Source organism: Agelaius tricolor, unplaced genomic scaffold (genome assembly GCF_023055355.1).
Source record: "Agelaius tricolor isolate 1412-34295 unplaced genomic scaffold, bAgeTri1.0.p SCAF_3, whole genome shotgun sequence".
Lineage (NCBI taxonomy): Eukaryota > Metazoa > Chordata > Aves > Passeriformes > Icteridae > Agelaius > Agelaius tricolor.
This window is the reverse complement of record NW_027269263.1, coordinates 25216577-25229196: the sequence shown is the minus strand read 5'-3', so window position 1 is coordinate 25229196 and position 12620 is coordinate 25216577. Positions and strand designations below refer to the sequence as shown.

Here is a 12620-nt window from a genome sequence, read left to right as displayed (position 1 = left end):
CTGAATACCCATGGACTAAGTATTTTCTTCAAATTTTCAAATGGATGGTGGCTGCAGAAGCAAAAAGGATTTACTTTCTGAAGTAAAGAATGAAATTGCACTTGACAAGCATGAAGAACTTCACATCAAAAATAGTTATTGATATAAGCAAGTGACATAACCTGTGATACAGAGCAGAGTGCTTTAGTGAACCAGACCCTTGAGGAAGGACAATGGTCTCATTCTGATTAGCAGGTATTTGAAAGCCATCACGAACATGTATGAGCATTATTTTGACCTCCTGATCTCCCTGAGCCTTGGGCACATCTGTTAACACCCAAAATCTGCAAGCCATCCTCTGTAGTATCTTTCTTCATGCTTTATTTGATTCAGGCTAGCCAACCAAATCAGATTTTAAAACAATGTAATAGTATTCCTGCCACCTGATGTGTTTTCCTGCAAGCAGATGTTGTACCAGATGTGGATGTGGAACTTTGTTTTTATGAAGCTTGAAAGAACATCCCAAGTATGTGATTGCACAGTCCATTCTGGCCAAGACAACCTTCATAAATAATGTTTATACAGGGATTTGGGAAGACTATCAGGGAAGGAGCACAGGCATTTCTTAAACGCAGGGTGCAGGCAGAGTGGTGCCTCTCAGCTTTGCACAGGCACAGTGCAAAACCTGAGTCCACTGTGCTGCAGTGTGTGCTGGGGGTCCCTTGGTCCCAACAGCCAAAAGCAGAGGTGAGCGGGAAACAGGGCCCAGAATCTCTTCTCTGAATGCTCAAGGCATTGGCTTGGGCATTTGGCAACCTGCTAGGTTGCCAGCAGGCATGAGCCCTCTCCTCAGGGTGCATTTACCATGCCAGCTGTCAGATGCTCAAAGGCAGCCCCACAGTGGTGCTTTGGGTGCCCCTTGCAGCATAGCCAACAGCCTGGGGAGGCTTTCAACTTGTGCTGAATGCCCCTCAGCCACATCAGTACTGCCCTGTCAGCACTGCACCATGAGGTGAAATCCATGTCCTGATTCTTCCCGTGCAAAACAAAGCCTGTGCCAGAGGTCAGTGTTGTGACACAGAGCACACTGACTTGTGCTCCCATCTGTGGGGACAGGACCCCTGGCAGACAGGCAGAGACCTGGGGAACCATGGGAGTGTAGGCCTTGGTGGTATTACCTCAGCACTGGTTCACATGCACTAGTCCTACACCTCCTCTTCTCCCTTTTCTGGCCCCTTTGTCACCTGTCCTACTTCCAAATTAAGCTTTTGCTTTACATTTTCATCATCACACAAGTGACAGGAAAATAGATTGCTACAACCTTATGTGAAGCTTCAGTTTATTGATTGCAGGTGTGGGCCCATAGCTCTTGGAAAGCTGCATTAAATGTAGCCCATCACCAGAATATAAAATATTTGTTCTGGAGCAGTGATCTCCATAGCACATTCCTATGCACACAGCTTTCCTGATTTGTGAAGCACCTGCTGTAAAAATGCTCCTGTTATACAAGAGCCTATACCTCACATATGATCTGCAAAAGAGAATAAGTGTAAAGATAATCTTCCATGTGGCAAAATGAAGGGGATCACAGCAGTTACCCAAGGGGGGGAGAAAAAAGGTAAGAATATAAAACTTGGCCTGTTTGGTATCATTGGCACAGATGGAGAGAAAACAAACAAAATGTTGACAAAACAAATACTGGTTTCATCAGGAGTCTGAATGATTTGTATTCAGAAGTTCATGAAATTCAGTCAAAACCACACTATCATGACAAAGTTGTCTTTTACACATGAGGAAAGCAGTGAGACTTTTCTTGACTATCTATTTGTGCTTCTGAGCTCGACAGTCAGGTCCTCTGGTTTGCCTGGAGAAACCACATTGAGTCTGAGTGAATGGCCATGCTCAGGTAAGGTTCTGGAAAGGATCTGCTCTCTTCCAGAGGATCACAACTCAGAGCTCATTCTGATGCCTGTGGTCATGACTATCGTCTGCACTCATTCTCAGGGAGAAAGCTGTAGGTGAAATGGGTCTTGATTCAGGGATGTGCTCCCTCCTGTACTTTTCAATGTAAGGGTTAGCCACTTCCCACACCTGTGGAAAAAGAATGTGAAACAGCAGCGTCAGAGGCAAAGAAAAGGTCAGCTAAGACAGCAATGCATGAGTTCAGGAAACCTTGAAGAAAAGTTATTGGGTGGGATATGCTGTATGGGAGGAGCAGAACCAAAGAGGCAGAAAGAGCAAGGCTTAGGGAAGAGCATGTGGAGAGAGTTGACAAGGGATAGGAAAGGATACAGCTCCAAGGGGACAAGGTGAAAGGATTCAAGGCAAAAATACTTTGTCCTTCCATGTTACCAGGCTAATGCTCTGTGTGCAATAGTTGGGAGAGAGTCACTGTCACTTGCTACAAAACTACTTGACCATGAAGAGGATTGGGCAGCAAAAACAGCAGATGGCATGGACAAAGAAAAAGGGTTCTAGACAATCCTGCACAGAAGCCAAAAGCCAGCACTCACCTTCTGCTCCACGAGCAGCCTGTGAGCTGCTTCGATGTCTGGGGCCATGAAGCGATCCTTCATCCAGGGCCTGTGAGGAGACATTGGGCAAACATTAACCCCACTGCCAGCAGCTGCTCTCCATGCAGGCAGCCTCTGGGGAACGTGTTTGCCTGCTCTTACCTCACCACAGAGCGCACAAGGTCGTAGACCTTCTCCAATGGGGTGGTGGTTCTCAGAGGGCGGAGGAATTCAATGCCCTGGCAGGCGGCGAGCAGCTCGATGGCCAGGACTGGGAAGGCAGAGCAGCCAAAGGGATGTTTGGCAGGTACAGCTCAAGGTGAGGTTTCCTGTCTAAAGCTACCCCTTTGTGCTCACTCATATCATATGGTTCAGGCAAGGTGAAAAACCAGTGGGTACACACCCCCAGAGCCTGGATCATTCCATAGATGATGCTGGGGGCAGTGCCAGCCACAGCAAGCAGATTTTGGGTGCTGTTGTACAGACTTTTCAAGTGTCCAGGAACTCCTGGTCACCAGAGTCTTAAATCCCTAGGAATCTCTTCCAGGGTAACTGGAATACTCAAATTAATGTTCATAATAAATCAGAAAGCTTATTTTGCACTGAGAAAAGAGAAGCCTGAGCTAAAAAAAAAAAAGCTCTCCCTCTAAAGCTTGCCAGAGCTCACATGAAAACACCAGGAAAATGACAACACTTTGGAAGAGAGTCTTCTGTCTGGAGACGTTTGCATTGTATCTGCCTACCTTACACCTGATCATTATTGGTATTAGCCCCTCATTTTCATGATTCAAGGTCTGTCTGGAAATCAGAATTTTAATTTTACCTTGTTCCACATGCTCAATAACTCTCAAGGCTTTTCTTGCAGCCCATCCTCCCATGGACACGTGATCCTCTGTAGCAGCACTGGTTGAGAGAGAATCCACAGAAGAGGGGTGGCACAAGGCTTTGTTCTCAGACACTGCAAAAACCCAGCACAATGAATGAAGGACAGAATAGGCAGGAGACAGCAGAAGCAATGGACAACGTGGGGGACATGTCCACCACCTTGGATCCAACTACTGCTCCTCTTTCGAGGATGCGTCAGTATTTTACCTGGACTGAGTAATTTGTAATAACCACCTTGAAAACTACCATTGCCTCTGAAAACACTAACCAAAAGCAGTCTTTAGATGCAAATATTAACCAGATACAGAATGACAGCTCACTCTTCACTCCCTTATGTCCAGTTTGAGTTGCTGTGGCTTAAAGGCCTGGAGGAAACTAAAGCAGAAGAGCAGAGAGCATAACTGAAACACAAGCCTGGTTCTGCCTGCTGCTCTAGGGCAAATGTCTGTAAAGAGCATTGGCTCCCTCTGGTTTGGTCACAAAGATCACCCCTCCCCTGCTTTCAAGAATACAGCGAGAGATCAGCATCTGGTCTGCTCATTGCAGCTGAGGCACTTTCAGAACTTCCTCTAGAAAGATGGGGAATGCAATATAAACCTTCTCCCTCCCTCACTCACTACAAGGCTGCCCACATCCCTGAGGGTGACACATTCCAGCTTTGAAAGCCAGGTGCAAGATCTGGAATAAATTCTCATGCTGCATCCAAAAGCAACAGGCAAATGGTTGCAGAAGAGGCCTTAGGCACCACTCAATGACAATTTGAGGTTGAGAACTGCTCTTTAAATGAGAAGAAATGAAGTCTGCATTCACAGCACTCTGGCTGCACTTGGCCTTTTCTTTCTGAAGCCCAGCGGGATGCTGTGTAACGCTCTTGCCAAATTAGCAGCTTCAGAAAAGCCACAGGAGCAACAGAGAGGTGGTGACATCAATTGAAAATAGGCTGGAGTGACAGTCTAGGACCAGAGCCCAGCTGGCACATTCAGGTGATGGCAGGTCCCAGAGAGGCTGCATGTGATCACTGCAAACAGCTCAGTCTGGCAGGCACAGAGCTGCTGGAGCAGGGACAGACAGACACATCCAGTGGTGTTGCAAAATATCTGCAATTTTTTTTCGGATTTATCTATTAACCCTGGGAGTGAAAAACATTAGCTGGTACACAAACAACCCAGAAACTGGCAGAGTGATTTGAAAAATATTGGTGATTAAAAAAGAAGTTAAGAAAAATAAAACTAACTCAAACTTCAGATAAAAATTCAGATAAAATGCTGGCTGTTTTGATCAGGATGAGCAATTTTGATCCATGGACTTCTAGTGTCAGCAGAGGCTGGGCTGTAATTTCATTTCCCACCGCAGAAATCACAAACACCCCAGAATATGTCACCCCAGATTGCAGAAGTGTGCAGTGAAACCTGAAGCCATGCAACCAACTGAAGCCTAAATTCTTCCCAGCCAAAGGTAAAGCTTTCAGCCCTTAAACAAGGGGATGAGCATTCAGGCTCCTCTTCCAGACCCACTTCCCAAACCAGCCTCTAGGCAGGGTTCCTTTAGCCCACTGATTTAGTTAATTTATTTGTTTTTCTCCAGAATGTTTATGTACACATTTAACTGATATCCTCTGTTCCTGTGTTTGTTGTAACTTTTAAAATTTACTCTATTCTCACAGCATGTTTATCTTAATGTTGGCTCATGTTTTCCTGAACCTCTGAACTGCAGGCTTCTTGTTGCCTTAGCCATGAGTACTAGAGGAAAAACTGAAGTGATGTTTAATTTAAGTGTGCTCCCCCAATAGCCAGCCCTGCAAACTCCAGTCTTCTGAGGACTGTGGGGTCCAATACTGATGTGCCAAATGGAGACAGCCAGAACTGAGGGCATCAGGCCACCTTTGGGACAAGCCTTCCCACCAAAGTCCACTCAGAGTTTGCTCAAGGGTTGCTGCAGAATAAGGAAGCCTGAAGTGAAATAATTGCAGCTACAACCAATGCTCATACTTTACAAGACAGCACAGAGCACATGGAGAGGACACAGAAAACAGGAGCCAGATACCTTTGTATCTACTGTTAGATTGCATCTGTCTTGAAAAAAATCAGTCTTTCCAGCTTGCTCTCTCTATGGCATTGCTCAAGCACTCACCCAGGGCAGCTGCTGTGCAGTGTGCAATCATGAAGCCTGAGTTCAGGCCTCCTTCAGTGACTAAAAATGCAGGCAGTTCACTGAGTGAGGGGTTGCAGAGCCTCTCAATTCTTCTTTCACTAATTGCAGCGAGTTCATGCACACCAATTGCTAAATAGTCCAGAGCCTACAAAAGAAGATCTCATTAAACCAGATGAAAAAAACAAACCAGAAAAAGGTTTTTTTCCTTTCTTCAAATGCTGAATTACCTTTGCAGGATATTCACCATGAAAATTTCCTCCAGAAATGGTCTCTTCTCTTTCAGCAAACACCATCTTTAAGGAGAAGTTAAGGCCCAGGTGGGTGAAATACAGTTTACATGAGTGATATATGCCAGTTATCAGAATATCTTAACTGAAGGAGTGTTTGTGCCAATAGGCTTTTTTTTGCAAGCACATTATATTCCATCCACACTTCCACTTTTCAGGAAATGAAGACACAATCTCAGTTCTTCAAATCTGTAGGTACAATTTTGACATGTATTTTTTCAAATAAGCTACATAAACGAAGGTCTTTGATTGAGGGTGCAAAAAACCCGAGCTGTTCAGATCCTAGCATAGATTTTCAGTTCCTTGATAGATTCTCTCCATGACAGTTACAATTTTGGCACTTAATTAGTCCAAATTAGAATTGGACTACTTCCAATTAGAAGAATTGGATTAGATTCTAATTAAAGGTAAAAAGATGTTTATAAGATTAGAAGCAGTAATGCTTATCAGCAATTGATATGATGCTATGTACAGCATCATTATAGTGCTGACAGAAAAGCAGCCCTACATTACAGAGCTGACAGAAATCCTTCAGTGCAGTCATGGGGAAAGGAAGAGAGGTTGCTGTTGCAAACAATGGCAGTTATTGACCAAAGCCAGTTATGACTTTTTTGCCTCCAGTGTAACTGTACAGAACAAAAGAATAAAAAAGGCCAAGCAGAATTTTATATACTAATAACGTAATCAAAAAGATACAGGGTTGTCTGTGGCGCTGTTGATTTCCGTCGTTATTATGTCCTTCACAAAAGCAATTGTATCATTTACAATTCCATGGACCTAGAACAAAAGACATTAGTGCCTGAGCTTAGTATCTGTACTCAGTTCACTTTCAGGATGCTGGCTGAGCTGCAGGGACCCTCTTTCCCACTATTCCACTCGACTTTCACACATGGAAGACGGTCTTGGATGTGCTTTTAACATCAGGAGCATCACTGCCAATCCTTTAGACACTTCAAACATGGTATTTACTATTATTATGGCAGTTTTGCCAAAAGAGTAATCTGAATATGACATTCTTTACTTATTTGGGTTGGTTTACCTAAATGGAAGGTATTTATTCAGTGGCAGAAGAGTTATGAGGGAAGAAGTAGCCTTACAAACACTCACAGAAAACAAAACCTCTTATTAATTAATTAACTTTCATTAATTACACTGATTTAATAGCTTTGCTCCTGTTAAAATGCATAGGATCGAAGAATTCCAATATATCTGAGATACTACATTCTGTTGGCTTCTGGAAACACCCAGTTCATGTTACTAACACCAATGCAGAAGAAAATCCCTGCAAAATCTGCAAGCATGGAAATCAACACTTTCCCTCTGCTTCTGACCTCTGGCCTCTTCCAGATCTGGACACGGCTTTGTTAGATGCTGCCTGATCTGTACACACACGAGAGCAACAAATTGCATGTCTCCATTAACACTACTGAGGCAAAATAAAGCCACTTCCTCTAACAGTGTCAGTGTCAGACAGCACCCTACTGACTGTATTTCTGAGGTGGAAATTTCACCATCATTTATCTATTGTTACAGAAGGATCTAAAAGTCAGTCTGTACCTGAGGGCAGCAGCGCATTGTGTACGCGTCCTGAACTCGGTCACAGAATCTGTGGCTCTCTAGAAGACAGAAGGAGGGCAAAACCCAAATATTGCTTACATAAAAGCATTGTGTCCTGTTGAAGGACCCAGCCTGTCCTGGTAACCTGAGAGGGTGAAGGTTCAGATTGTTCACCTGCTATTTCTGATGGATGATGGTCAGAATCTAGAAGGGACCTGAATCGAAAGGCCACTTCAGCCTGCCCTCGGTGCGGGCGCACCGCATGGATATCTAGTAAGAGAAGTTAGACTGTCAGGCTGTGCCTCCCTTGTCAGGAACTGTTTAGCAAACAGACAGGAAGGGCCCAGTACTCACCAGTGTCAAAGGCCCTTGTTGTACCCTTCAGGACTTCCAGTGTAAGGGCAGCAATGATGTCAGCTTGCCTCGCTATAGCTCCGGCTCTTTCCACCGCCTCACACCCCAGCGAGGTGATCATTTGTGTCCCGTTGATGAGGGCCAGACCCTTCCAAGGGAGAGCAGATGTTAAGCAAATTCATTGCAGCTATTCCACATGCTGTGACAATTCCCCATGTCTGTGACAATTCTCCTTCTCACATGAAGGAGTTAAGGATCTTTGCCTAGCTTTTTGGACCATCCTGAAATCATAAAATGCACAGCTTGACTGAGCATCTTTGCTACAATAAAGTGTTAATGCTCATGACCCCATTAAGTCTCTGCAGACACCCTTGGAGCACCGGTAGTTCCAAGTAAGTCAGATACCTGCTTCAAGTCAGGCATCTGACCTCCTGTTATGGCCAAAGGGCAGAGAGGTACCTTGAAGGTGCCTCTTAGACAGCTGTTTCAGGATGGTTTAAAGTGCTTTTGAAAGAGACCTCTCTGTCTCCACTGACCACAGAGCCAATCTGAACACCAAGCTTGGGTCTGACATTTCAAGTCAAGTAAGGTGACACTAGGAGTAGTGACTCCCACTCCTGATAACACTTCATCATTATCCTTCTGAAGTTTGATTTAAAATTATTATTAATTAATGTAATGCTTTTATTGTACCTATAAAGCAAATAGTGATTGACTGTGCTCTTTTTCATCAGCTGGCATCATTATACTTTATTACCTCTTTTGGTTTCAAGGTAATTGGTTTCAGTCCATGAGCTTCCAGGACCTGTGAAGGAGTTAAATGCCAAGGCAGTTAATGAAAAATACTTTTCAGTCACTAAAGTCACAAAATTAAGTCACTAAAACTTAAATGTTTCCATGAACAGAAATATTAACAAATTTCTTAAGTGATGGGAGAAAAAGAGCTTTACATCACACATATTTTTTTTCTGCTGGGCTAAATAAAGGGCTTCCAAACTAGCACCTCACTTCCTAATGCCAATACAAGAAGGTAGCAGGAGCACTGAAGCAAGATATATGTCACTGTCACAGCCCATTAACATCTACCATGTTCTAGATGATGGGAGAGGGCAGTAGGAAAGAAGGCTAGAAACCTCTTGGAAAGGCAGTTCTGCCTACACCCTGCCTCATAGCATTCTGGCTTGGCATAAATTATTCCTTTTTAAATGATCCCTAATCCTTTCTATAGAAAATCTCTAGTGACAGAAGGAGTCCTATCCAGTTTATTCTGCACATGTCTATTCTATAGGGCAATTGCTCTTGCAGGAAATGGAGAAACACCATAACCTATTTATCATTTAATCCTCTCACCCTGTCCAATGGAAGAGGTAATGCACTTCAGAAGTGTACAGTTATAGCTTCTGGTCTAGAAGGTCCAGGACACACTGGTCTGCTTCCTCCTTACTCCTCTCCCTGTGTAGTCCTCAATCTTTCTCCAGTCTATAGAGATGTACACCTATCAATCCATCAATGAGTCTGGTATTCAAATATTCATGGGTAGGAGTTATAGGTGAGGCAGAACAAACTACCATGAAAGACTTTAGAGGGGCTGGACTTGGAGATACTTAACACAAGATCAATCTGCTGGTGTGTTGGTGGCAGAACAACGATGGATTAAAAACTAATTTCATTGTAACATCTCCATCTTGTGAAGGAGAATGATATAAAGGTAACCCTAGCTAATTTATCAAAAATGAAATATCCATACCTGTGTATTTGCTTAAAGCCACTATAAAATCAGTAGAAATTTTACTGCAAAGATCTTGTCTCCAGTAAATCTCCAGGTACACTCAGCATTTGAGAGGTGATGTTGGATTTTTTAGAAAAGTATTGATGCTCATGGAACTGAAGATAGAACAATAGTTCTTTCATAGTTGGTAACATCCAACTATCCTCTCCATTTCTCCAGTTCATAAATGATGTCACTGTAGTATCTTGTATAGCAGTACTGTGGCATGATATTTCTTTAGGGGTCAATAACATGCTGCTTATTTATGTCTGCTCCAGTGACATGTGAGTCAGTTCTTGTATTCTCCATGGATCCACCTTTCTCAAATTAGAGGATGAGTAGCTAAAGGCAACCTAGTCCCAATTCAAACTGGGAGATAAAATCCAAAGACTTGTACATGTTACTAATCTGAGCAAAAGCTCTCTTTCTCTCAAAGCTGCATGCAATTTGAAAAATGATTCAGCAAGCTAAAAAAAAAACCTATCAGCTGCACAAATCTTACATATTTAGCATCAGCCCAGCCACTCTTCGGGGACCACATCTTTCCCTCTCCAATTAATCCCAGAGCAAGATGAGAGAGAGGGGCCAAGTCTCCGCTGGCTCCAACTGTCCCTTTTTCTGGGATATAAGGAAGGCAGGATGCTAGAAAGAAAACAAAAATCACTCATTTTAGAGCCTTCCCTTGATAAACTCCCTGGAAAACAGAGAAGCCAGCTCACAAGTGTGGCCACAGTAACAGCCTACAATCATGGACAATGGTACCAGCAGGACTACTCTTGTTGCAGCTCTAGTCCTGATCTCTCACAACTACCAAGGTGAAAGACCAGCATCTGCATCTTGACCCACACTCTTTAACAAGACAGTTAAAAGAAAAAAAAAGGAAAGGAAGATTTTCTTTAAACATCTTTTTACCATTAAACACTTCAATAACTTGCTCGAGGGTTTCTAGGGATATTCCACTGTATCCTTTGGCTAGGACATTGATTCTCAGTGCCAACAGCATGCGAGTTCTCTCTGGGGTCAAAGGTTTCCCCACACCTGAAACAGTAACAGAACCCTCTCGGTTACTCACCCGCTACCAACAAGCAGAGAAAAGGGAAACACCAAGCAATCTCTCATTACCTGCAGAATGTGAACGAACCAAGTTCACTTGAAGCTCCCTACAGAAAAAAAGAAAATACGTTAAACCTCAAAAAAGTCTCATCAGGTTTGATTTTGCACAAAACAGAAGGAATTTGTGAAGCAGCTCTCTCATTTAACCCCAACTACAGGGTCAAACTGCTCCCTCTTCTTCCTTTCCTGAAAAGAAGGGACAGAGAAGGCTGCACACACAACATACCTCAGATTGCTGTTTGGGATGACAGTCCTGGCAAACTTCCCAAATCCCGTGGTGATTCCATAAACAACTGCAAGAAATGTACAGTGCTGGTTAAGGAGGAAACCTGATGAAGTCTTCTAAACAATTAGCAGTTAAAAGCAAAAATATTTACCTGTCTGTTCCTTTACGATCCTTTCAATCACTTCTCGTGATTTTTTGACTTTAGTTTCAGCTTCAGGTGTGAGCTAAAAAAAGAGTAGTTTAAATATTAGCTTATTGATCATTATTCAGCTGTAGAAAAATAAGCATGTAATTTTTAGCTGTATTTGTCCAGAATTTTTACCTTTATCTTGTAGAGTCCCTTTCCTAAATTGACCAAGTCCTCCGTTGTTAAGCTGTTGCCATCTAAAGAAATATACTACACCAAAGAACCACCTTTTAGTTTGGGATATAGATACAAAGTTACTTAATAATCACTATAAATAAAAAATACAGTCACAACTCAGCAATGACAGGAAGCTTCTTCATGCTTATTCATAAGACAGGAACCCAGATAACAAACACATAATAAGCACATTGTAGTTTAGTTTCCTAGACCCAGTCAATCTAATAGCCCCTGCTTTTGTGAAATGCTGGCTGAACTCCCAGCATTTTCTGGTGAGTAGCAGGATTTGTTACTGAGTTGTAAAATCACTGGTGATTCTTACCTGTTCTGGTTCTCGATATTTGCTGTATCTGAAAGTTTTGTAAAGGAAAAAGGGCAGACAGGATTTCACAGGCAGTGACCACTCAATTACAGCTTGCAATGTGTTTTAAGAATGAAGGAAATCTAAAAAATGCAGGCAATCTAGAAAATTATAAATCTGGAATTGTAAAAACTTCACAAAGCACTCAAAAAGGATACAAATGAACTCCTTCTGGCTGAGATGGTATGAAATCTGGAGACATTATATCTCCTTCTATAACTAGAAGAAATATGCAGAATAAACACATACAGGATTAAATTGCATTATTGACATAAGTTAATTTGTGATTTATTACAATTCACAGCAATAAGAATTCTGATTTCCAGTTATCAGCCTGAGCATACTTGCATGTTTCTGGAAAAGTAAAAGGAACTATGTATTTATTTAAGATATTCCAAAGGCTAAGGCAGAACAGCTTACACTATATATGACAGCAGATAGAGAAGATGTATATAGAATCCTGTACTTTCTAACTTTTACGTAGTTCTGTTCTTAAAAGTTAAATATTCTTAAATTATTGGGCATTATTCCATAAAAGCTCATTTATTTACAAAATTTACAAAGGTAGACAATCTCTCAGGTGCAATTTTAGATGAATCTAGATAAAGCCACAGTTTGCTGACTCAGGTGACAACACAGACATTCTACAATGCAATGCTTAAGCTTTGCTTACCAACTTCAACAAATTCATTGTCTTCTAGAGCATCCCCCACAGTATCATCAAGATCCAGCAAGCCAAGTCCCTTGCACCTTCGAATGTAAAACTTGACTTCTTCCACTGAGGCAAATCCCCCGTTGTCGGGTTTGTTTTTCATGTACCGTCTCACAGCTTCCTTTCCCAGCCACTCAATGGTGTTTGTGGAGCTCAGGCATGGCACTGCCAGCCACTCTCCTCGGACGTGCACCGTGTACCTCGGCATGCTTTCTCTCCTGAAATTGCTCCTTGACCAAGAAGGGCTGCAGTGTGCAGCAGCCTCACATTTACCATGTGATGATGGCCTGAAGAGCTGTGCCTATCTAGAGCCCAGTGTTGCAATCAGATAGAGGCAAAAACCACCCTCA

General features: G+C 42.7%; 1 protein-coding gene across 1 annotated transcript; it reads right to left on the bottom strand.

The window, feature by feature from the left end:
* Positions 1–1015: 1015 nt before the first annotated feature.
* Positions 1016–12620, bottom strand: HAL (histidine ammonia-lyase). Its single transcript, XM_071424305.1, has 20 exons — positions 12232–12620; positions 11717–11777; positions 11520–11547; positions 11156–11230; positions 10985–11057; positions 10834–10900; positions 10617–10654; positions 10407–10532; positions 9997–10136; positions 8484–8531; positions 7727–7874; positions 7547–7642; positions 7373–7431; positions 6512–6592; positions 5756–5821; positions 5508–5673; positions 3316–3450; positions 2655–2763; positions 2493–2562; positions 1016–2070 (listed from the first exon to the last, which is right to left on the bottom strand). Exons 1-20 carry the CDS (start codon positions 12476–12478, stop codon positions 1930–1932), a joined length of 1974 nt encoding a protein of 657 aa, XP_071280406.1. The 5' UTR covers positions 12479–12620; the 3' UTR covers positions 1016–1929.